General features: G+C 37.8%; 3 protein-coding genes across 5 annotated transcripts; 2 read left to right on the top strand and 1 right to left on the bottom strand.

Moving 5' to 3' along the window:
* Positions 1-1,079: 1,079 nt before the first annotated feature.
* LOC122300505 (glutathione S-transferase T3-like) lies at positions 1,080-5,204 on the bottom strand. Of its 2 annotated transcripts, XM_043111216.1 has the most exons (3): positions 5,075-5,204; positions 1,994-4,814; positions 1,080-1,905 (listed from the first exon to the last, which is right to left on the bottom strand). In XM_043111216.1, exons 2-3 carry the CDS (start codon positions 2,429-2,431, stop codon positions 1,219-1,221), a joined length of 1,125 nt encoding a protein of 374 aa, XP_042967150.1. In that variant the 5' UTR covers positions 2,432-4,814; positions 5,075-5,204; the 3' UTR covers positions 1,080-1,218. The 2 variants fall into 2 exon arrangements, with proteins under 2 accessions (XP_042967150.1, XP_042967149.1); XM_043111215.1 differs by lacking the exon at positions 5,075-5,204 and having other exon boundaries at positions 1,994-5,056.
* A 40-nt stretch (positions 5,205-5,244) lies between these two features.
* Positions 5,245-9,833, top strand: LOC122300504 (serine incorporator 3). Of its 2 annotated transcripts, XM_043111214.1 has the most exons (7): positions 5,245-5,566; positions 6,289-6,525; positions 7,338-7,449; positions 7,532-7,706; positions 8,449-8,689; positions 9,077-9,145; positions 9,266-9,312. In XM_043111214.1, the coding sequence occupies exons 1-6, from the start codon at positions 5,392-5,394 to the stop codon at positions 9,136-9,138; spliced, it is 1,002 nt and encodes a 333-aa protein (XP_042967148.1). In that variant the 5' UTR covers positions 5,245-5,391; the 3' UTR covers positions 9,139-9,145; positions 9,266-9,312. The 2 variants fall into 2 exon arrangements, with proteins under 2 accessions (XP_042967148.1, XP_042967147.1); XM_043111213.1 differs by lacking the exon at positions 9,077-9,145 and having other exon boundaries at positions 9,266-9,833.
* A 6,765-nt stretch (positions 9,834-16,598) lies between these two features.
* Positions 16,599-25,964, top strand: LOC122300503 (uncharacterized protein At5g19025). The gene is made up of 2 exons (XM_043111212.1): positions 16,599-17,451; positions 25,662-25,964. The coding sequence occupies exons 1-2, from the start codon at positions 16,820-16,822 to the stop codon at positions 25,693-25,695; spliced, it is 666 nt and encodes a 221-aa protein (XP_042967146.1). The 5' UTR covers positions 16,599-16,819; the 3' UTR covers positions 25,696-25,964.

The raw sequence follows: 25,964 nt of genomic DNA, 5'->3' as shown, positions 1-25,964 counted from the left end.
GGGTGACTGGAGATTTTATGGATGAATACATACGTATTGGTGAAAGCACCGCAATGGAGAGCCTGAAAAAATTCTCCTCGACAATAGTAAGTGTTTTTTCAGATGAATACCTACGGTCTCCAAATGCCAACGATATTACCCGATTGCTTGCTGTAGCTGAACAACGAGGATTCCCAGGAATGCTGGGCAGCATTGACTGCATGCATTGGAAGTGGAAAAATTGTCCCGCAGCCTGGAAAGGTATGTACTCTGGCCACATCCGTGAACCCACTATTATTTTAGAAGCAGTTGCTTCATATGATCTCTGGATATGGCATGCATTTTTTGGTATGCCCGGTTCACATAACGACATTAATGTTCTAGAGAGATCTTTTATTTTCACGGAGCTTGCCCAAGGGCGTGCTCCTCCAGTCAATTACACAATCAATGGCAATGACTACACTATGGGGTATTACCTTGCTGACGGTATTTATCCCAAGTGGCGAACTTTTGTGAAAACGATTCCGTCACCAAGAGGGAATAAGAAGAAAAATTTTGTGAAAGCACAAGAATCTGCAAGAAAAGATGTCGAGCGTGCATTCGGGGTTCTTCAACAACAATTTGCTATCATTCGTGGACCTTCCCGAATGTTCAAAGTGAAGGATCTAACTAATATAATGAAAGCATGTGTTATTCTGCATAATATGATCATTGAAGACGAGCGTGATGATAGTGAGAGTCTGAACATTGAGTATGATCAACTTGATGATGATTTCCCGGAATTGTCGCGTAATCATACATCTGAGCTTACGGACTTCATCCAACGTCATCATCAAATTAGAGACAGCTCGGCGCATAATCAGCTTCAAGAAGATCTAATTGAACACCAATAGTTATTATATTCCCAACATTAGTCGCGGTCGCGTTATATTCTATTATTTCCACCAATGTTATTCCAAACTATGTTTGAATTAATCTGCTTTGTATTTGTAATTCCTTAATATTATTAGTGATTATATTAATTGTAATCAAGTTTGTTGTCGTATTTCTTTGAGTATAATATGGGGATTATTCGAGGTAATTTATCAAGATGTCTGAATTTGTCTTATCCAATTTAATTGCACAAAAATATCAATTTGCTTACAATAAAAAAAAAAAACACAAAAATTGCAATTTTACTTTTTACACATATAAATGTGCCCGAAACTAAATAAATATCAAATACATAAATATTTCCTCTCAATCTGGTCCTTGGGCATGACTACGTCTCGTGATGATTTCTCTCTGGAGTTGCTCGAAATATAGCCGCTGCATTTCTGGCATGACACTCACATCCATCATCATAATGCGCTGATCTGATTCCTTCTTCGCAAGCTCCACTTTCTCAGCCTCCAACCTCAGCCTTTCGTCCTCTTGACGGATTTTACTTTGCTCTTTTGCAGCTTCAATTTTAATCTTCTCTGCCTCTAACCTCAATCTTTCATCTTCAAGACGTAATTTTTTTTCCTCTTTCTCCTTGTCATACTCCATCTTCTCGGCCTTCAGGCAATAAAACTCTTTCTCCTGAGCGCGTGACTCCTCTAACATAGTATACTTCATCTTTCTGAGTTGGAAATTTTCCTCTGCTTGCCTGCCTTGGGCCTTTCGTTTTCCTTTTTCAGCTTTCCTTCCCATTGGCCGGTCCGATTCGATAACCTCATTCTCTATCACATTATCTGTCTCGAGATCAAAAGCTGAATCCTCCGTAGCCGCGGAACATCGAGTCGGGGTCGGGGTCGGGGATGGGGACATCGTCTTCCTTCGCTTTGGATCCTCCTTTGTGGCGTGCCAAATCCACTTAGGTTGGTCCTTTAACAGGTGCCAACAATGCTCGAACTGAAAGGTGCATTTTTCTAACGATTGGTACATAATCTTCGCCTTGTCAAACTTACATGTAAACAAATAAAATTCATGTTAAACCAACTTTAACAAAAAATAATGCGAACGTAAAATACTAAGAGTAACAAAATTCTACCTTGTCTTGGTCGGTCATGCCACTTTGATTCAACCCTTCAATTTGAGCTAGTTTCGCACAAAATTTATTTGTGGCCTTTTGAATAACTGACCACCGATGTATTAGAAACTTTATTGTCCGCTCATTTGTGGTTTCCTTATATTGCTGAAAGTAATCAAAGATTTTTTTCCAAAGTTGGGAGTGTTTTTGATCCGTTCCTTGGACGGCATCAAGGCTACAATTTAGCCATGCAGAGACAAGTAACTTGTCTTCTTCAGGGGTGAAGTTTGCACCCCTGACTGATTTCCTAATGCCGATAGGCTCATTAAGGGGTAGGGGTGGAGAGTCACCAAGAGTCATAGGGGAGGATCCACTTTGCCCACTGCAAGTGGGGTCGAGTTGAGGATCTTGACTAAGGAGGTTGGTGAAGTACATATGTCCACGGTCTTGTGAATCCATCTCTATAAAAATGTTTAAATGTTAGAACCAACAAGTTTGGGGTCGGGGTCGGGGTCATTGGCTCAGAAACCGATTGGTGACATAATGGAAATTTGGCCACCCACTCATGGCTGCAACATCCGGTTGCCACTACTTGATGGACGTCCGGATTACCTAGCCATTGAGGGAATGAAACAAATTTTCGGAATGCGTGCCAATACCAAAACATCATCACAGCCGAGTTCGAGTAGTTTCCACAAGCCAATTGTATTACAACATAACAAGAAAACAACAACCAAACAATATGCAAATCATAAGAATTCAAGAAATAAGAGCATCCCCATCCGGTCTAAATAATATGTGGATATATATTTATAAATGTGGCTCAGTATGGTGTAAATATTGACAGCATACGTAACAAAGTTGCCAAACATCAAATGGCTGCAAAACCCCACCCAAACCCCGATTGCCTTTTGTGGAAAGTACCACAAACTGCAATATGTCCATCTGGGTGGGGATTACCCCGCCATATTGATGGGACCCCATTAACACTTGTGAAACAACAACAACTAAACACCATCATCATTGCCTAATAATACTCCCCATTCCCCACAGATCCGAGACACTGCAATGGACCCAATACGATGTTAATCACAGCCTAATTAACACTTGCATGTACAATTGTGAAAAAATAACAATTTTAATAATGTATAATATGATATAACAGTTAGCTCTTAGGTATATTTGATATTAAGCAAGGACCCCACGACAAAAAATTTCCTACATATTCATTAGATTGGCAATAAAATGTAGCTTTTTGCTAGATGCTAGTGGACCCCACAATAAAATATAGTTTTCATTTCCACAAAGAGAATGTTGAATCCGAATATAGAATGTTGATATTAATCCATGAATATCACTGCATGCTCCTCCATTATATCACATGCTTAAACTAATCACAAGAGTAAACCATGCATCCAATTAAATAGTCCAAGTTATGACATAATAGAGGAAACGAAGATTGCATGAAAGGGGGGACAAGTAACTCAGATTCTAATAGTTTAGCACAATAAATATTCTATCATATTTAGTACAATTAAAGTTGCAATCTATTTTGAAGGAGAAATGTGACAATTCGGACAAGAGAGAGTTTAACATTAAAATGGCAAAATATCCTACAATGGGTCTGCACAGACCAACCCATAAAAATGGCATTCAAAACCAACAGCTTTAAAACCAACAATCAACAACCAAGTCTCATTTCAACCATCCATTACAACTAAGTTCAAAATGATAAAGCTCCATATTGTCACAACTACAATGGGTCTGCACAGACCAACCCATTAAAATGGCATTCAGCTCCAACAACTTTAACACCAACAATCAACAATCAAGTTTCATTTCAACAATCCATTACAACTAAGTTCAAAATGATAAAGATCCATATTGTCACAACTACAATGGGTCTGCACAGACCAACCCATTACAAGTATATATAGAATAGTACAATCAACCAAAACATATGGACTGAGTAGTCATGAAAGAAAAGAGATGGCAATGTGTAAGTACATATGTGCAAGAATAAGGTTTAGATATCCAGCCCCCAATAGATAGATACTAAATTAACAATCTCACCCTACTTGGTACACCTAAATGAGATATCAAATACTAAAAAAGGAGCTAATATTGCACGGCATCAAGTCATATTATTCATCACAGAAAATCTCAGTGCAGTTCCACCACATTCACTCGGTACAATGCCAATACAAGTTGAAGATTTATCAACTTGCCAAACCCAGAGCTGAAATATACAACTACAGAAACATTTTTTGCCAAAAAATTCATATGTATTGCAGTGTTTTTGAGCAGAAAATTCCTAGCTATTGCAGAAAAAATTTCAGCCCCAAAGTCCAACAAAATGTTCGGTCCTTCAACAGATCCCCATCCCCATATGTAATCTCATAGCAATGGTAATCATAACTTACAAATTCAGAGCAACCATAACCGAAACAAGGAAATCAGAGCAACCCAAATCGAAGCAACAATTTCAGAGTAACCCAAATCCAAACTCAATCGGGGACATCAAGAATAGCTAGGGTTTTCAGACTGTAATACATGGCAATTTAATCTATATTTTTCGCAATAATCAATCTCCAAATACATGCAACCATGGAGGGAACCGAGTGAATTTCTCAGAAATGATAATGCAGTCCCTCGGTGGCCAACCATGGAGGATCCCGATTGAAACAAAGCCCAACAATTTTCAGATGCCGAAACTCAAGGTATGCAAGATCAAATGTGAGAATCCGGCCATGGAGGAAACCGAAAGGGAAGAAAATCACTTACAATTGCTCGAAGACTGCTCGGATGGCGAGGGAGGAGGTGAAATCGCAACAACACCCAACTGTCCAGAGCAAAAACCGCGGGACAAGAGAGAAAAAATTAAATTTGGAGATGTACAGTAAATGCATAAATATGGGAATTTACTGTACAAACCGGAAACCCAAATCCCATTTTAGGGAATGGGATGGAGGAGCCAAATTGGAAAAAATCCTATAATTTTCCTTAAATTATAGGAAAAGTGTCGGTATGGAGATGCTGATGGGAATGCTCTTAGAGGCCCATTCAGCCACGGGAAGGAAAAGGCCGAAGGGAAAAAGCTACCTAGTTTTACGTCGGCAAATGCGGTAGATTCTCCAATTGGAAAATGTAGGGAGCTGGGGTTTGACTTCAGTAAAGAAAAGACGGGGAAGCGAGAAATCATTTTCCATCGGGTTCAAACTTCAAAGCTCGAACTCTGGTCCAAATATGATATGTAAATAAATTAATGTCATAAGATCAGACGGTGAGGAAGAAAATTACCTCAATTTATATTTATTTATTTAAATAACTGGCTTGCAATTCGAAGGCAAAAATGAACACCAACCTCACCTACCAGTCGTAAGTGTGTCAATACCGGAGCTTTCGAGAGAGAGTCGAAGATGTCGTGCTTGGCGTCTTGCTGTGTAGCTTCGACCTGCGGTCTATGCACCTCTGTGGCATCAGGGATCTCCAAACGCTCGGCCAGACTTGCTTACTGCGGTCTCTTTGGTTTATCGTTAATTGTTTCCTGGATTCTCCGTGAGGTCGCAGCTCCTCTCTTGGAGAAAATCCCATGTGAGTTGGATTCCCCCCCCCCCCCCCCCCCCCCCCCCCCCGTTTTCCATTTTGGAGCTTATTCCCATTTGGATTTGTGAGATTGTTGAATATACGAATTGGGTTTACTCTGTTTCCGACGTCGTTTCCTAGTGGAACTCAAATTGGGTTTGTCATACGGCTTGGTTATTGCTTAGTGGGGATGCTCTTATTTGGGTTGCTTAGTTTGATTTGCTTTAGTGGCTTATTCGAAAATATGGATTCTTTAGTTTGTCAAAGCGCTTTTTTTATTAGAAATCGATGGCTCTTATAATGGGACTGCCTTGTTTTGTTTTGCTATCTTTGCATTTAATTCCAAAATTTTCCAAACTGGGTGTCATTTGCTTTTATTAATATTGAAGCCTGTTTAATATGAGAATAGTCGAAGCGGCCAAGCTGATTTTGTTCTGTATTATTTCGGACAAACAATCTAGAAAGCCAGTAAAAATATGGTGAATTAAAGGATACGCAAGTCAAAGGAATTCAGGGCTTGTTAAGATTGGGGCCAAAAGTGAACTTCTTTATAATACCAATGAGTTCCTAATTGTGACTTAATTTTAATTTAAAAATTGGCTTACCTGTGCAGTAATAAAAATAAAAATAAAAATAAAAAATCCAATATGGTTATAATTTATATTTTATACAATTTTTATTTTTATATTTGATTTTATTAGAACTTTTTTTTATTTCTCTTGTGTTAACAGGGATAAACAGTTCTGGGACTCACACAAAGGAATGGTTTCAAGTACAAGCAGTTCTTCGTGTGAGCATGGGGAATTTCTTGTTTTTTGCAATTTTTGCCCTTATAATGATTGGAATAAAGGACCAGAATGACAGACGTGATTCATGGCACCATGGTGGATGGATTGCAAAGATGGTGATCTGGCTTTTGCTTGTAGTGCTTATGTTTTTCATTCCTAATGTTGTCATTTCCATCTATGGTAAAATCTTCTTCCATGATTATGTTATTACAGATTTTTATGTTCTGTGAGTTTTGTTTAGCCAAGGTTGATTTAGGATTCTGTATGACTTGTCCTGGAATATCTGTGTTCTTCCCATATGTCATGGAGAGGGTTATTGTCAGAAGTTTTTGCTGCTTTATCACAATTTTTGGAGTGAAATGTTGGAATAAGCTATAATAATTTGCTTGAACAGCAGCTAAAATTAAAGTGGCAATAGTCTTCTTTGCACTATGATACGTACAGTTCAAAGGAATTTTTAATTCTTGATTTTATGACTTTCGTGCATGATGCACACTCATCATACTACTTTTCAGCCTGTACATGCAACACATGGTTTTTCTGTAATTACCAATCCCATGTTCACCTATGGGATTTCTCATAGTTCCTAGGCACAAAGTTGATTAGAATTTTATTAATGAAAGGGAAAAATTACTTTTCTCCTTGTTGCTGTAAAATGTCTCCACTGCTGTGATATTGCTATGATACAGAGAAGCTATTGATCATGTGATCAATAATAAATCTCACCATTCCCAATTTTTTTTTCTTGGCTTTGACAACCCTTGCGTTTTGAGTTTTGAAACCATATATACAGACTTGAGAATAGATGTCCCACACCAGTGGGAAGAAGGAAGAGGAGTGGGGGCACAGTTACATGGCTACTTTATTTTATTATGATGCTGTTCCCCTGGGGTGGCTGCCTTTCCTGATTCCTCAAATGATTCAAAGTTGTTCATTCTTTTCTGGGACATGATGCCATATATAATTGATCTACGCAAACTTAATCCTTGCAGGAACGATATCAAAATTTGGGGCAGGGTTATTTTTATTGGTTCAAGTAATTATCTTACTAGACTGTACGCACTCATGGAATGACGCATGGGTTGAAAAAGACGAGCAGAAGTGGTTGGTTTAAGTTTTCAATTCTTATCAAACTTTCTTTCACTGCTTGATTTTAAATATAATCTGATAAATGGCATGCTTTTAGGTATATTGCTTTACTTGCAGTGTCAGTTGCATGCTATATTGCAGCATTTGCGTTCTCAGGAATTTTGTTCATTTGGTTCAACCCATCTGGCAATGACTGCGGCCTCAATGTCTTTTTCATTGTCATGATGATGATTTTGGCGTTTGTGTTTGCAGTTATTGCATTGCATCCTGCGGTAAGCATAATTTTATGTTTTTAACTGGCCCATGTCCATAGTTTTATTTATTTTTTCACCTGTGTAGCAGCAATCGTAGGTCACATGATGTGGTTAGCCCACCTCCACCCATGGATCTAAGACATTTTTCCTCATATAGTTTTATGCATATGCCTATGATGTAATCATCCCTGTTACGATATCAAAAATCAAATGCATCTGATGTACTTAGTAAATTCTCTGAATCCCATATTTGTTCTATTGCACATAAAGGAATTAGCTTTGACGAAGTTTTTTCTTAAAATGATATAACTGTCTTTTTGTGTGTCATAAAAATTCATAATTGATATTCTTAATATCTTCCTGACAATCAAAGAGATCTACATTAATATTGATATGGGGTGGCTCAAATTAAACTAAATTTGCAATCTATATGGCCTTGAGGGATGTGCTAGCCTCTCTAGAAAGCATAATCTTTTTATTGACCTTACAAGACTCAACTAGTAGCATTAAGGGCTTCCTACAGTACACCTGCCGCCAGAAGCAAAATCCATTGTGAATTTGTTATTTTTCAACACTCTACTAAAATTTCCCTTCATAACTGGAAGCCTTTTCACACTTGATGCGGTGCACTGTAATTCATATCTTGACTAACTTGGAATTTGGTAGGCATTAACCAGAGGAATGTGAGCTCTTTACTCTACATTAAAGATAAAAAATGGTATTTTTCAACTTGTATGATGATTATGACTGGAACAATCAGGTGAATGGAAGCCTTCTGCCTGCTTCTGTGATATCTCTCTATTGTGCTTATGTGTGCTACACCGGTCTCGCCAGTGAACCTCGTGATTATGCATGCAATGGTCTGCATAACAAATCCAGAGCGGTTACCACAAGTACTCTTATTCTAGGGCTGATCACGACTGTTCTGTCTGTTCTTTACTCTGCTGTTCGTGCTGGATCTTCAACAACATTTTTGTCACCACCATCTTCACCCAAGTCAGGTACCCATAGCTATATGGAATCCTTTCTAATTTTTATACGTTTTGAGTGGAAATGCTCTAAAAGAAGTTATTTGCTTGGACTGCTTGATGAAGTTGATGTCCAAAAATGAAGAAACAATAGTACTTTCGTTGTTCTACCTCTTTGTAGAATAAATTCTTGGATGCTTCATGGCTTCACACAATGTTCACAATGGGATTACTGAATTGAAACGATGCTGGTATAGCTGTCACGATTATTTCAACAGGTTCTATTTACTCGGATGTTTTCTCTTTTGCATGTCTAACCATCCATGGCATGTGACTGATAAGGCAGTGAAAGGCCAACCCACTTGTCATGGTATTGGGATGAAAGGTCTTGATCCTGTGGCTTTTTGGTCTTACCTGCAGCTGCATGGAATGAATACTGGCTACGTCAGAACATCTTGAGCAGAGATGTTTTCTATACCTAATGAATAGGTGTTCAGCTGGGCATCTTAGCAGTGCCAGATAGGGGAATTTTTGTCATTAGTGAAGAATTCTAGTATTACCTGGTCATTGCATGCTGTGTGTTTATAATATTGTTGAATCTTGTCGCAGCTGAGAAGAAACCTCTTCTCGAAGCGGGGGAGATGGAAGAAGGAAAGGAAAAAAGCAAGGAGACTGAAGCGCGTCCTGTTAGTTATTCTTATACGTTCTTCCATGTGATATTTGCTTTGGCTAGCATGTATTCGGCTATGCTTCTTTCTGGATGGACCAGCTCATCTGAGAGCTCAGACCTCATAGATGTTGGCTGGACATCAGTTTGGGTTCGGATCTGCACAGAGTGGGTGACTGCAGTACTATATATCTGGTCTCTTGTGGCTCCTATGGTTTGCCCCGATCGTGAGTTCTTTTAAGTATGCTGTTCATGATACGTCTAGCATTGCCAGAATCTGTTATTATGTAGATAATTAGGTGGTGGAGCCTAAATTTAATTTGCCTAATTTTTTTTCTTTTGGTGGAAAAAGAAAGGGATGAAATGGGGAAGGAATGTCACCAGTGTTGGGTCTGTCGAGGGTTGTAGTATCCTGTACTCAGGTTTGCATATGTTTAATTATGAAGTAGATATTACCAAGAAATAATTGTCCTCCATAAGAATTTCAGTGTCAAACTTATTTTTCTTAAATGTGCTTGTTCTTCCTCTTCCTTGATTTGTTTTGAATTTCATTTCTGTATTTAGAAGACAAGGAATGAACATAAATATCATTAAGTTGTTCTTGTCCTGAATCAACTTTGAAATGGGCAATGCAGCATTTTACCATCCATTCCTGCAAAATCATAAAATGCATTGCTTTGGTGAAGTGATTGAACAACCTTTGTTGGGAACGATAATGTGAGAATGGTAAAGAAAAATTGAGAAAAAATAATTATATAATTCAAGATTTACGTGATTCGGCAATTTGTCTACGTTTAAGGAGTTGCAACGGATTTTTATTTAGGAATGTTAAAGTTCATTGTAAGAACTACAAGATTTTCACTCAACCCAAGCTCTCCCACTCTCTCTATCGCCCCACACTCTCTCACTATTCAAAAATGTTGTTTTGTATATAACTTTCCGTTTCAACATTTTACCTTTATATGTGCATCGAGTAGCGTAGTGAAAAAATCCTAAGGTAGTCATTTTTTTTGTATGTTCATTTGAGTGGTGTCTAGAGCGTATATTGAGTAAAAATTTTCTTTAGTGTTCGCTCGAGCGGTAAGTCGAGTAAGACTTGAGCAAACGAGAAGGTTGAGCTTCGCTCGAGCTGATTGTTGAGTGCCTAATGAGTGAATTCTTTGCCTAGATTTCGCTCGAGTCCACTTTCAAGTGCTTGTCAAACGAACTATTAGGCTGAGCTTTGCTCAAGCAGTTTGTCTAGCGAATTCTTAAGTTGCCTCATCTAGAGTATAAATTAGGCTACACGCTCAACAATTCTCTCATTTGGAGACTGTTACAGCCACAAGTATCATCTATATGCCTCTAGAATTGAATCCTCCTCCTCTACAACTCATATCCCTTGTCCTAAAGCTAGAAGGCCAACTAAAGTTGCGCACTAATTTAGCTTTTCAAGTGTGACACCCTTAATTAACATATTTGTAGGGTTTTTGTTACCATATATCTTTTCAAGTATCAACTCGTTATCATCAAGTAGAGATTGAATAAAGTGATATATGATCATTCTGGAATGAAATGTCGGGTTCTTGGCAAGGAATATGACACTTTGATTGTCATTGTAGAGAGTGCCCTATTCGTTCTTTTTACCCAATTCCTCTAAAAATTTTTGTAACCAGACCATCTCTTCTATTACTTCTGACACACCAATATAATCAGCTTCAATGGTTGACAGTGCTATTGTCTTCTGCAAATTTGAACTCCAAGACATTGCAGTACCACCCTGAGTATATACAAAACCTGTGGTACTCTTCCTACTGTCAATGTCACCTACTAGGTCAACATCAACATATCTTTGTAGCTTTATATCAGTTCTTGTAAAACAAAGAAACGTATATGAGGAGCCCTTAAGGTACCTTGGGACCCGTTTTACTGTTTCCCAATGCTGCTTTCTTAGATAAATCAAAGAACCAACAGTCGAGGCATAGGGTACCTTACACATATGATCATGCTCCTCTTTTGACTTCAGTGACTGATCCCTGGTAAGTCTAAAGTGGCTTCCCAAGGGTGTACTCATTGGCTTTGCCTTGTCCATATAGAACACGTTGAGCACTTTTCGAACATAATTTGCTTGTGAAAGTTTCAACGTATTTCTAACTTTGTCTTAGATAATTCTCATGCCAAAGATTTGTTTTGCAGCTCCCAAATCTTTCTATGTAAACTGCTTTGAGAATTGTCTCTTCAAATCATTAATCTTCTCAATACTGGACCCTGCAATAAGCATATTATTAACATATAGTAACAAAATGTCAAAATGTCTAACATAGCAACAGTGGTCTGCCTAACATCTAATTCATCTTGAACTGCACATAACACTGTCAAGTTTCTTATATCATTGCCTGGGAGCTTGTTTTAGATCGTACAAGGTATTTTTTAGTTTGCAAACCAGACTCTTCTTCCTATGTAAGGCAAATCCCTTTGGCTGATTATATGTAAATTTCTTCTACTAAATCTCCATGAAGAAAAGTTGTCTTAACATATAACTGCTCAAGATATAAATCTTTTGTAACTACTAGTCTCAGTACTAACCTAATAGTGGTGATTTTAATCACTGGTGTGAAAATATCATAACAGTTAATGTCTTGCTTCTACTCAAATCCTTTCATAACTAGTTTGGCTCTATACCTCTCATTGTCGTCATGCTCAGTCTTCAACCGATATACTCACTTGTTGTATAAAGCTTTTTTTCCTATTAAAAGCTCAGTCAACTCTCATGTCTGATTTCCTAATAAAGAATACATCTCTTCTTTCATGGCAGACTTCCACTTGTTCAAATTTTCATCTTGTAAGATTTCTTCATAGTTCTGTTGTTCACCACTATCTGTTAATAAAATATAGTTGAAAATATAATGCAAGTTGCAGTTATAGGTGTGGATGGCTCTGAATCAGTTTGTGGGAAAAATATGAATGGATGCGTTAGGCCCACTCTCCCCATCACTCTCGTTATTGATCGGCACTATAACCTATAGTAGGTCATCCGTGCTCACCCCCAGACTCACGAGGAATTGCATCTATTGTTGTACTAGATCTGTCTTTGTACATAACTTTCTAATTGAAAATTACATTCTTACTACTGATGATTATACAACTCTACTCATCCCATAAGCGATAGCCAAACAACATCTCTATAGCCAATGAGTAACACTTTCTTAACTTGGCATCAAACTTGTTACGAGCATTAGAATCAACATAACCATAAGAAACATAACCAAAGGTTTTAAGATGAGAAAGTTTCACTTCTTAGGTAGTATGTATTCCAACGGAACTGAAGGTCCTCTATTTATCAAATAAACTATAGTGTTGATTGCATCTGTCCAGAATGTAGGTAGTAATTGAGCATGCAATCTTATACTTTTGGCACGCTCATTGAAAGTCGTGTTCATGTGCTGAGCAACACTATTTTGTTGTGGGCTTCCTATAATGGTCTTCTCCATTCAGAGACTGTGTGTTGCACAGTACTCTCTGAATCCTCCATCAATGTACTCTCCGTCATTGTTAGACCTTAGGCTTATCTCTAGCTCAACTTGGGCTTTCCATTTCTTGAACACATCAAATATGTCAAATTTAAATTTCAAGAAATGAACTCATACTTTTCTGTTGTAATCATCGATGAATGTGAGGTAGCATCAGGAATCTCCAAGTGATGGGACTGGGGAAGGCCCCCATAGGCCAGTGTGTACAAGTTCCAACTTACTTGGTCTTAGTGCTCTGCCGCCTCTCAAGAAGTTGACTTTTTTCTGCTTGCCTATAATATAGCTCTCACACATGTCTAGATTGACTAACTTCAGTTTTGGCAACTTTCCCTATGACAAAAGTGATTATGTACCTCTCTGACTCATATGACCCAACCTAGAGTGCCTAAGTTCTGCATTGTTCATATATAGAGCACCATTCTTCTGTCCACGTGCTAAGACCATAGATCCTTTTGTAGCTTTCTACAAACCACCTGAAAAAACAATTAAATGGCCGTTATCATCCAACTGTCCCACAGAGATCAGATTCTTCACTTGGTAAACTGTTTGACTTTCTATAAAGTCCACACATTAATGTGGGAGTGTAATGTGCACATCTTCAAATCCCACTACATCCAATGTTCTTCCATCAGCCAAATACACCTAATCAAAATTACCATAAACATAGTTCTGCATAATTTCATAATGTGAAATGGTGTGAAATGAAGCACCTGAATCTAATACCCAATCATTAACTAGACTATAAACTGCAAGAAGTAGAGTGTCTTGTACTTCCTCAATTACAACATTTTCAGTGTCATTCTGTCTTTTTCGAGCTTTTGGTCTTTGATCTACCCTATCATAATTTTTGCCCCTAGAATCAATGTTCAGACAGAGCCTAAACTAGAGGTTTCGATCAAATCTTTCCTGCATACCTCCTCAACAAGAATTAAATCTCGAATATCATCATATTTTAATTTCATTTTACCAGCATAATTACTCACATCCATTATCATGGCTTCCCAACTATTTGGCATTGATGTTAATAGAGTCAATGCTTTAATAATCTCATCATCAAACTCAATTTCAACAAACGACAATTAATTTGTGATAGCATTAAATTCATTCAAATATTGGGTAACAGATGTACTCCAGACATATTTAGATTGAACAGTTTCTTCATCAGGTGTATTTTGTTATTTGCATACGGCTTCTTGTACATCCCAAATAATGCTACCTTAAGATCTATTGTGGTTTTTTCTTTAATAACATTATGTGTAACTAACCTTGATAGAGTCAACCGGTTAACCCCCTAAACTTATCAATCTAATAGATCTCAATTAGCATCTTCTATACTTTCCGGCTTCCTTCCTAGTAGAGGAAGACATAGTTTTTTCCCATAAAAATAATATTTAATCTGAATTCTCCAATACCCAAAATCTACATAGTCAAACTTTTCTATTCAAGGCACTTTCGCTTCTTCTCCAGCCATTGTTTTTCCTCAATCTCAAGCTTGAAGTTTTAATTTAAGTCGTTGGGAATGATAATGTGATAATAGTAAAAATAAATAAAGGTAAAACAATCGCACAACACAAGATTTACACGGTTTAGTAATTTACTTACGTCCACAGAGTTACGAGAAATTTTTATTAAGAGGAATGTTGAAGTACATTGTGAAAATTACAAGATTTTCACTCAACTCAAGCTGTCCCTCTCTCTCAATGCTCACAAATGCCGTTCTATATGTAATTTCCCGTTTCAACATTTTACTTTTATATGCGCATTGAGCGGCTCAGTGAAAATACCTTAAGCTAGTCATTTTTCTTTATGTTTGCTCAAGTGATGTCTCAAGTGTGTATTGAGCAACTTTTCTATTTAGTATTTGCTCGAACGTTAAATTGAGCGAGATTCGAGCGAACTCTCAAGTTGAGTTTTATTTGATTTGATTGTCGAGCGTCTGTTGAGCTAATTTTCTGTCTGGGCTTTACTTGAGTCCAATATTAAACACTTATTGATCAAACTCTTAATTTGAATTTCGCTCGAATGATATATCGAGCGAAGAACGAACAAACTCTCGATATACCATCTTACCAGTATAAACCAGGCTCCACACTCTTAAGAGTCTTACATTTGACAAGTTTTATGGTCTTGACTATTCAAATCTCAGATCTGTAAGCTCTACTTTCTGGAAAGAGAAGAAAAGCCTTGACCCTGCAAGACTGCTGGTGTTATCCACCAAATTTTAAAGGACCAAAAGAGCTCCAAAAGATAACAGGTTGCATTCTCGTGATTGGTACCGTTTACTATTGTTAATATCTTGTTATTAAATGGCCATTCCTCAGATTGAAAGGTCCAAAACTATTCAATAATACATTAAAGTGTTCCTTTGCAGGCATTTCGTGGTTGAAAATATACTTGTCAATCAGCAGTACGAGGAGAACAGTTTAGTCAACATTATCTACTTTACCCTTCCAAGTCTATGCTGAAATGTGCAATTTTTTTTTTAATGAATAAAAAAGTAATTTTAAATATATTAATATATTTTTTCTTTTTTAAATATATTAAAATAATATAAAAAAACTAAAAAAGAATAACGTGCGATCAAATAGAACAGTGCTATTCGGGATTAATATAATCCAAAAAATAAATAATGGAAGAATTTCCCCAACTTGGATTGGATAACAAAATAAATAAATATTATTTTTTATCTAAAATTTTATCATTCTTAATTATATTTATTGATATCATATATTTAGTCAATCACTTAATTAACAGTTATTTAAAATCTATTACATATAAAATACTATTAAGATTTGAAAATGATAAAATGTAAGATGGAGAGTAGTCTTATATTATTGATTTGAATAATTAACTTGGGAGTGTAATTATCTTTACCTTGATAATTGGCTTGCAAATTTATTAATTTTTTTTCTATTTTTTATAATACAGAAATGCTAAAACTACACATGAGAATTTCAACGGAGATCTTGATAATAATTATTTTTATTTAATGATTAAAGAAATATATTTTAATAATATAGTGAATCTTTTTTAAAAATATTAAAAAAATAAATATGCTGTTGAAATCTCCGTCAAGATTTTCATACGTGGCTGTAGAGCCACTCCTTATAATAATCTCAATCCAACTAAATCCAATATGACAAATCACATCACAATACCTTCATTTATTTATATAAATTAATACAAAGTCAAGAAGATAAATAAATAAACCAATCAAAGAACTTTTTGCTTCCGGCCTGCCTCCCAATTCTATCTCCAGTTTTCAAATAAAGGAATATGCTTTAATATGAAGAACTATTATAAATATAAATAAATTATATAAAATAAATTTATAAATTAATATATTTTTATAAAATTTATTATATCTATTTTATAATTTCATATATCACATCATATTATATTAATTTATAAATTTATTTTTATATAATTTATCTGTAATTATAATATATTTTTTTATATTATTATTTTTCTCCACCTTCATAAATAAAAAGAAAAAATTTTGTTATATACAAACACAGTCACATATTAATCTATATATTAATACTGATTTATTTATACTTAAAATTTAAATTAATATTATTTTTAATAAAATTTATATTTTAATTAATTATATTATATTAATATACAAATTAATGCATAATTACGATGCAAATATATTTTTTAAAAAAGAAAAGGTTTCCCACTTTTCTACTTTTTCACTTTTCTACCACCCCCACTCTCTCTGTCTCGAGGCGCGTGCGTGACCACACCACCTCCCTGAGTGCCATACGCACCCCTCCGGCTAACCTGCGCACCTGGGGCTGGCTTCTTCGGCTCTCCTTCACACCCCCCAGCTCTCGATCTGTCACCATCCACCATTTCCTTCGACCTCTCTCTCTCTCTCTCTCTCTAGATATATTTATATAAATGTATATGTATATATATTACATACAGGCATCTTCGTCTCGGTGGTAGACACGAACTTTCACTGGCTTACATTTCTCTAACATGCGCCCCCTCCTCTTCACCACCATGCCCTCCAATTCCAACTCCTCCTCGATATTCCCCAAACCCCACAGATCTTCTAACCCCAATCCTAATTCTAACCCTAACCCCGCCCTCTGCAAGCACTCCCCCTCCGCCACGCTCGACCTCCTCATCCTTATCCTGGTCCTCTTCTCCGGCTCCTTCCTCCTCTCCTCCTACTTCTCCTACCTCTTCCACTCCATCTCCCTCCTCCTCTCCAACTTCTCCCCACTCCTTCAACATGTCTCTGTCCCTTACCTCCTCTCCTTTATCCTCTTTTTCGCCGTCTCCGCCGCCCTCGCTGACTTCTGCTGTGGCGCCCGATCCAGGCGCTGCCGAAACCCTGGCTGCAAGGGCTTGAAGAAGGCCATGGAGTTCGATTTGCAGCTGCAGACCGAGGACTGCGTCAAATCCGCCGCCAAGTCGAAGGAGATCGATGGCTTGCCCTGGAAAGGCGGCAGCGAATCTAACCCCGATTACGAATGCCTCCGATCCGAGCTTAGGAAGATGGCCCCGCCCAATGGCCGCGCCGTTTTGCTCTTCCGCTCACGCTGTGGCTGTCCCGTCGCCAAGCTTGAGGGCTGGGGGCCCAAGCGTGGCAAGCGGCATAGGAAGTGAGTATCTTTTCTGTTCTCTTCTTCGGGGCCTTCTTTTTCAATTAATTGAATTGAAATGCCAAGGAAATGCAATACAATGCCTTTTTCTCGTGTGCAATTGAATATTTTCCCCTTCTTTCTTATACAGTTTGTTGCGCATTGGTTGTTGATTGCGTTTGCGTTTTCGTTTTCTATGTTCTCACAATTTTTGTGTGATTTATTATTGGAGTAATTGCTTGGATTGGACAAAACACATGAAAATGACTAAAACTCTTATGCGATTCGGTTTTGTATTCATCTGGGAAGACTGGAGTGATTTCGCTTAAGAAGCTATTTTTATTGCTGCATGTTTGGATGATTCTAATTGAACCTTACAATTCAACACAAGTTCCGAGTAGAAAAGGAGCGTGGTCCTACAATTTTTGTTCCTTTGTTGTCTTTCTTGGTGGGGGTGCGGATTCATTTAATGCCGTTCTGATGGAAAGTTAACATGAATTAATTTACTCTGACGATCTTCATCTGACTTGGAAAATTCTGTTGCCCACTGTTGTTTGCTTTCCCTCTCTTTAATCCATAATAATCCTACTGACATCTCTGTTTGAGTTTATCAAACAGAAGTACTTCTTAGAGTTTGTTCTAAGTCCTAGTCCATTTAATAACCAAATGGTTTAGAAGAAGAGGGATAGTTGATGGCAAGTGGGTAAGGAACCTTTGTGAAAAGAGGTGGAAGCAAGTTTTTGTGAACTTTTGTGGTAGAATACGCTCCCAGCTCCCACATCCCACAAAACAGCCTATTCACTTATGCTATGTATATGGCATATTGGATGTGGCTTATTGTAAGCAAAACAGTTTGCAATAAGGTTTTGTTCACATTTGGGAAATCAATTGGAAGTTAGTGGACAAATGTGTTCAATTACAATAATACCCAAGATAATGGACTACTAGTCAGCTTCTCTTCTATGTTTTATTATTCACCAACAGTTTTCTTTATTAGGAAAGATGAAGGAGTAACCCCTAGGGGTTGGCTCAAGTGGTAAAGGCCTTGGGCTTGGGGGTATGCTCCCCCTAAGTCTAAGGTTCAAATCCCTTTGAGTGCAAACAATCTCTAAGGGCCATTGAGGGATTTTCCCCTTGAATTACCCGAGGTGCATTTGCGGGAAATTCCTTGCTAAAGGGCCTGTGTACAGCCGGGATTAGTCGGGATACTGTTCTGGACACCTGGTGCCAATAAAAAAAAGAAAGATGGAGTGTATTGCGTAAATATTTGTGGTGGATATAAACGGCATATTAAATATTCTAAAATTCTTGAAGTTTTGTGAGCATAGGACTTCTACTATTGTGAGCATGAGGTGGTTGGTAAAATCAAGCTGTACTTTTTGCGAAAGGTATTAAGAGTGATTCATGTATACTCATAATGATAGGGGATTGGTTAATGTTTTTCGGTAGTGTGTATCACTCGCCTATTGTTTTTTTGATAAGCAGCGTGTATCACTGCCTATTGTTTATGAAGGCTTGTTGATTTACCAGTTGTCTTTCTTGTTTATGACATTGTTCATTGTTGTTTACCTATAAACTGAAATCCATCTGAATTTTAGAAAATTAGAAGTGTTACAAATTCGTTGGTTGAGAGGTTGCTTATACATTCCTTTTGTGGTTAGGCTTTTGTTGTAACCCCTTCCACCCACCTCCTCCCTCTATAAAAAGAAAGAAAGAAAGAAAAGATGATGAGAAGAAAGAGAGGTTGCTCCCTATTGATGGTGATCTCCCAAAATGAGAAGAAATGTTTCTATTATTTGGCATTTTGGGTTTTTACTAACTAAAAAAATGAATGTGTATATTGAAAACAATTTTTAAGGTCCTTGGTGTGAGTTGAGTTTTATCCATTTTTGAACTAAAATTTGGAGAAATTCAAAATTTATGCCGATACTTGGATGAGCATATTTTCAACAATTTCAAACTTGCTGAGATTATATGCTCAACTTGAATCGAAGCTATTCTAAAGCATAAATAGTTGAACTTTCTAGGCGAATAATGTGAAGTGTGTGGAGTTGTACTTATGCTGACTAGGTCTATCTTGCATCGAATGGGCTTCAGGTGAAATTTTATTGATGTGGGACAAAAAGTTGTGGAGAAGTTAGGGGATTTTGTGGGGGAGTATATAGTGCCTTGTTCTTTTAGGAGTGTAACAGATAATTTCTTGTGGGCTTTTGAAAGTTTATATGGACCCAATGTAGACAATGATCGAAGATATGGGAGGAGCTTGCTGGCTTACATAGCTGGTGGGATCTTCCCTAGTGTGTTGGTGGGGACTTCAATGTTATTAGATTTCCTAGTGAACAATTTGGAGGCAACAGGATGCGCCCAGCAATTACAGAATTTTCAAATTGCATTTTTTACTTGAACTTGGTGGATCTCCCCTTATGGGGGGGCCCTTTTACTTGGTCTAATAATTGGATGTGGTCTCGGCTGGACGGATTTCTAACCTCACCGGATTGGGAATCTCATTACCCAGAGGTGTGCCAAAAGAGGTTGCCTCATCTATGTTCGGATCATTTTCCCATCCAGTTGGATTGTGGTGGTATACAAGGTGGGTGCTGTTATTTTAAGTTCGAAACTATGTGGCTTAAAAGTGAGGGCTTTGTGGAACGGGTTAGGCAGTGGTGGTCTTCATATTAGTATCATGGTACCCCCTCCTTCATACTAGCCCGGAAACTAAAAGCTATGAGAATGACCTTAAGCTTTGGAATTCCTAGTCCTTTGGAGATATAGGGGAGTGAAAGAAAACTATGGTGGAGGAGCTACAACAGTTTGAGAGGATACTTGAGACTCGAGTCCTCTCCCCCGAAGAATTATCAAGTTTGACATATTTGGCTTCAGAGGTGGAGAGATTAATTTCATTAGAGGAGATCTTTTGGTGTCAAAAGTCCAGAGTTTTGTGGTTGAAGGAAGGGACTGAAGCACCAAGTTCTTCCACCAAATAGCTAACTCCCATAAAAGGAATAATGCATTTGAGATGCTGTATATCAATGGCACCGAATGCATGGAGGCTCATGTGATTTAGGATCATGTGGTGGATTTCTTCGATTAGCTGCTTGCTAAATGAGAGGGGTGGAGACCCAAGGTTGATGGACATGGTTTTGACACTATTAAGCCACATGCAGCGTGAGGTATCTGATGTAGTGGAACCCATGGTTAAAGATAAAACACTTGGTCCAAATGGCTTCTCCATGGGCTTTTTCCAAACATGCTGGGAGGTAGTAAAAGAGGACATCATGAATGTATTCCATGAATTATTCTCGGTTGGGAAGTTCAAGAAAAGCTTAAATGCTACATTCATTGCACTTATCCCGAGGAAGAGTGGAGCATCAGAGGTGAAGGATTTTAGGCCCATTAGCCTCATCAATGGGGTTTACAAAATTATCTCCAAGGTGCTTGCAAACATATTAGGGGAGGTTTTGGGCAAGATAATTACAAAGCCACAAAATGCCTTTGCTCAAGGTCGTCCAATCTTGGATTCAGTCTTTATAGCAAACGAAGGCCTAGATAGCAGACTAAAATCTGGCTTCATAGGGATTATTTGTAAATTAGATATAGAGAAGGCATACGATCATATTAACTGGGATTTCCTTATATACTTGCTGGGGAGATGTGGTTTTGGAGATCGATGGCGAATGTGGATAAGTTGGTGCATATCCACGGCAAGGTTCTCAGTATTGATTTTTTCTTTTTTTTTTTTTTTTTTAAGTAAAGAGTTTATTGATCCACGTAAATAGGCAAAGCCCGAGTACACAGGAAGTAGTTCTCAGTATTGATTAATGGCAACCCTACTGGGTTCTTCAATAGTTCTCGAGGCTTAAGGCAAGGAGACCCGCAATTCCCACTTCTCTTTGTATTCATAATGGAGGTCCTCAGTAGGATGTTATCAGCCGTGGTTTCGAACGGTTTTGTGATTGGATTTTCTGTGGGTGACCCCACTCGGGGACTTATTACTTTATCTCATTTATTATTTGTAGATGTTACATTATTATTCTATGAGGTGGATCGATTTCAGTTGAGGACACTAAATGCACTATTGCTATGCTTTAAAGTAGCGTTAGGCTTGAAAGTGAATTTCGATAAATCAAAGTTAGTGTTAGTGGGTAATGTCAGCAGCACTCGACAATTAGCCAACATTCTTGGGTGTAAGGTAGCTTCTCTTCCCATTACTTATTTGGGACTCCCTTTGGGGGCTGCATCACGGGCCACATCCATTTGGGGCACAATTATTGAGAAGATAGGAAGAAGATTGGCAAGGTGAAAGAGATTTTACTTGTTGAAGGGTGGGCGGTTGACTCTCATTAAGAGTACTCTCTCTAACTTACCAACATATTTTTTTGTCTGTTTCCAATTCCAGCTAGTGTGGCTTCTTGGATTGAAAAACTATACCGTGACTTCTTGTGGAGCGGAATGGGGGAGGAATTCAAATTCCATCTGGTCAGTTAGGATAAGGTGTGTAGGCCAATCTTGTCAAGTGGGTTGGATATAAAAAAATTTGAGAACATTCAATCGGGCCCTACTTGGAAAGTGGCTATGGAGGTATAATTTGGAACTTGAAGACCTATGGAAATTGGTGATTAATTGTAAATATGGAAGCTTGTGGGGTGGATGGTGTATTGGAGAGGTGAATGGGGCTTATGGAGTGGGTTTGGAAGCATATTAGGCGAGGATGGGGGGGTGTTTTATAGTCACTCTAAACTAGAATTGGGCAAAGGTTTCCGGATTAAGTTTTGGAGGGATATATGGTGCAGGGATAAGGCTCTAAAGGACTCTTTTCTATCTGTTTCCGAGTGGTACGTAATCAAGAAGCTTCAGTAGCAAACCTAATGATTCGATTAGGGGACCAAGTTCAATGGAATGTCACTTTCAGTAGAGCAGCGCAAGATTGGGAAGTAGCCAGCTTTGAGGCATTTTTCAGCCTACTATATTCTGTGGAGTCGAATGGACACCATGTCGACAGACTATTGTGGACACCTGCGGGTAAGGGTGCTTTCTCGATTCAATCCTTTTATAAGGTGCTCACACATTTACCAAATAACCAGTTCCCGTGGTGGAAAATTTGGAGGAATAAGGCACCTCCTAAAGCAGCCTTTTTCACTTGGACAATAGCCTTGGGGAAGATTTTGACAACAGATAACCTAAGGAAGCATCACCTCATTATCCTAGATTGGTGTTGTACGTGCAAGAAATCCGGCGAGTCAGTGGACCATCTCTTGTTACATTGTGAGACAGTTAGAGCATTGTGGATTGAAGTGTTCAGAGTTGAGTTAACTACGTAATGTTTACCACAGTGGTTGAGCTACTGGCTAGCTAGGCACTTCCAAAAGGTGTCCCACAAGTCAAGGCCATGTGAAAGATGATCCCAAGCTGCATTATGCGGTGCTTATGGCAAGAGCGTAACGATTAGACTTTTGAGAACAAGGAGCGGTCACTCGAGGATCTTAGATCTTTGTTTTTTCATACTTTATTTCTATGGGCCATAGCTTTAGATTTTAATGGCCTAAACTTTCATGAATTTCTTGTTTCCACTACCTTGACCTAGATAGGTCTTACCTCTTGTATACCATCTTGTGTACTTGGGTTATGCCTATCTCTATTAATAAATTTCGTTTACGAATAAATAAATAAAAAGTTTGTTCTTTCAGATAAATGGAAGGTCAGATAACAGTTTAAGTAAATATTTGCTTCAATTTCTGGAGTGTCTTGTCTGCGAGATTTGCATGCATTATCCTCAATGCATTTGTAGCATAGAACTACTCTCTTTTGAGCTCATTTATTACCAGTTTAGTAACTTTTACACCTACATAAGTAAATATATAAATAAATACATAATGCGTCCATTCATACATGCGTGCATACATACATACAGCTATATATATACAACATACACAAATGAGCACACATAGTGGTCATTATAGCAGTTAAACCTTCTAAGGAACTACTGAGCAGGGGCAAAATTACAATTAGCATATATTATCTTTAATACTCCCTAGATTTCCTGTGGAGCTACCATTTTGGATTTTCTTTGGGTTATAGCTTTGTTTGGAGATATGCACGTATCTTTCAAACAATATTAAATCCATAGCTGTTGAAATTAGGAGCTTCATCATTCCAATGTCTACACTATATTGCTGCTTGTTGTTGCATCATAAAGCTTAGGTGAAATTAGATAATCTGTGCTTTCTTTAAACTCCAGCCTAGTGTTGGTGAAAGATGCAGCAGTCAAAATTGAAGCGACTTGTGAAATTAAGTTGATTTACAATGTTCTAAGACTTCCACAATTGATCCAACAAAATGCCTATTTTTGCAAGCTATTTGGAAGAAAAAAAACTACATTCTTTGACTCTTTCGGTTTTAAGTATATCATTTAGGGTTATAGATAATTGCTTACGCTTAAACTTCAATACCCATAGAAACTTGATATATGAGGACCTTGTTTGAAGCTAATGGGATATGCGACCTATCCTAAACATGGGTCTATCCTGACAGTCGTACAATGTAAGGTTACAAAACAGGTAAAAACAATTGGGCTATGTAAAGCCCCCCAACCACTGCAGATTCTAGTTCTTTATCTGAGCTCATATTGAGCTTTTAGCACCTTGTGGAGGGAGCTCACATATGATATCTTCCTGATGCATTTGGGGACTGATAATGAGAACTATTATGGACCTTGTTGAACACTTTTTTTGTTAGTAAGCGGGCCTTGTTGAACCCTTGACCAAGGAAGGACAGTGTCTAGTGAGGTTGACCGTCAACCTTAAGCAAAATGTGACTGCAGCAAGGTGTAAAAGTTTGTATAATCTAGAGTGTCTCAAGAGTGACCAAGGGTTTTTGTGTATTGAGTATGTCTGCATTATACAGGAAGCACCTGCAATGTAAGAAGTAGATTGGGATGGTGTCTGTATACGACATTCTCTGTGGTAGGGGCTTGAATCCCCTCCTCCACATAACCTTTAGATTACGATTAAGGGGGAAATGGAGAATGCTTTCATATGATGGTCAAATCTTTACTTTGTACCGGGCAATTGCCTATTCTTTTGATAATATAATTTATTTACTTATTAAAAAAAAATGATGGTCAAATCTGCTATTTGACTTATCCAATAGATTGAGCTGTATGTTTTTCAACGCATGAGATTGTAGGAAATTTGCAGCCACAATGTATCCTAGCACTTAGCTTCTATGTTTATATTATGACTCTAGGTCTTAAACTTTTTCATATTTAGGGAAAGTGCAGGTTATGCCTATCCTTATAATTTAGCCACATTATAAGGAACTGGTGATATGGGCAGGAGAAAAAGATGAAAACTTATTAGCCGTTGTGGTCCATTTTGTCGTGTATCTGCATTCCGCATAGGATCAGTTTCTAAAAGCCTCATTTAAGCCATCACATGGTGTTTAATCATATTGTGGATCGTAGAAGGATCCAGAAACCCCCCTGATGACTAGTTTCAGTGGGTCATGGCTACTTGGCGTTGCCTGTCTTTTCCATGTTTTTGGCTTTAGTGAATTAAATTCTGTCTAGTATTCAGTAGAGTAGAAGATTAGTAGAAACTGATGGCCATACCCTTGGTATGCAAATTATTTGCCTTGATTTTTCTGATCAAAATTAATTGCTTTTGGCTAGTTTTGAGTTTATTAATAGAAAAAACCGAAGGCCCTTTTCAATTCCCTTCTTCACTTCCTAACTAATGTTGTATGGTACTCTGTAGGCTAAATATATGCATCATATTGCAATGATTTGCTCTTATTTCAACTTCAATGGCATATAAATTAGTTCTCCAGGCCAGTGGTGCCTGGAACAAGGTGTTGAGGTCATTGCCCGAGTAGATGTTGCCTATTAAAAACAATGAATTAGTTCTCCGGTAAATTAGTCATTTGAAAGTCTAAAAGATATGTTCTGTCCGGGGCAACTTTTAATTTTTAATGTCTGTCAGTCAGTTGAACCTTAAAGATACCTTTTACCATTCAGTTGGACTATGGTGGGAGACAACGGGGCAGGCATCTCTCTCTCTGATGGCATAAAATTAGGGTTCCTTCATTAGTTTCCTGACCTCTGCGACATATTTTGTTACAGTTGTATGCTCTCTATGACATGTGGGACCTCTATTTTAATTAGTGACTGGGATACAAAACTACAAAACTTTTTATTTTGTTATGAACATCATGTCTGAGTTTGTTGGTACTTGCAGGGCTGTGGCGGTTAAAGGAGGAGATCATCGCTGATTGTTTGTGATATATTGTCGGGGTCTCCACTTTATATATTCACCCTCTACTAAGATTCTATATGTACGTTCTTACTTCATTCTCAATGACTTGACTCAGTTACCAAAACAATATTTTTTTTTTAGTCCTTATAATCCCCCATGGCGCTTCTATATATATGTATGTCTCAAACAATCTTCTCTGCATCTGGCATTACCTTGGAAGATTGTCTCCCTTTTGTGGAAGGATATACCAAATTTAATGCAAATAAAGATATATGCAATGCCCAA

Source organism: Carya illinoinensis, chromosome 2 (genome assembly GCF_018687715.1).
Source record: "Carya illinoinensis cultivar Pawnee chromosome 2, C.illinoinensisPawnee_v1, whole genome shotgun sequence".
Taxonomy (NCBI): Eukaryota; Viridiplantae; Streptophyta; class Magnoliopsida; order Fagales; family Juglandaceae; genus Carya; species Carya illinoinensis.
Note: the sequence above shows the minus strand (reverse complement) of the source record. Positions and strands in the feature narration are given on the sequence as shown.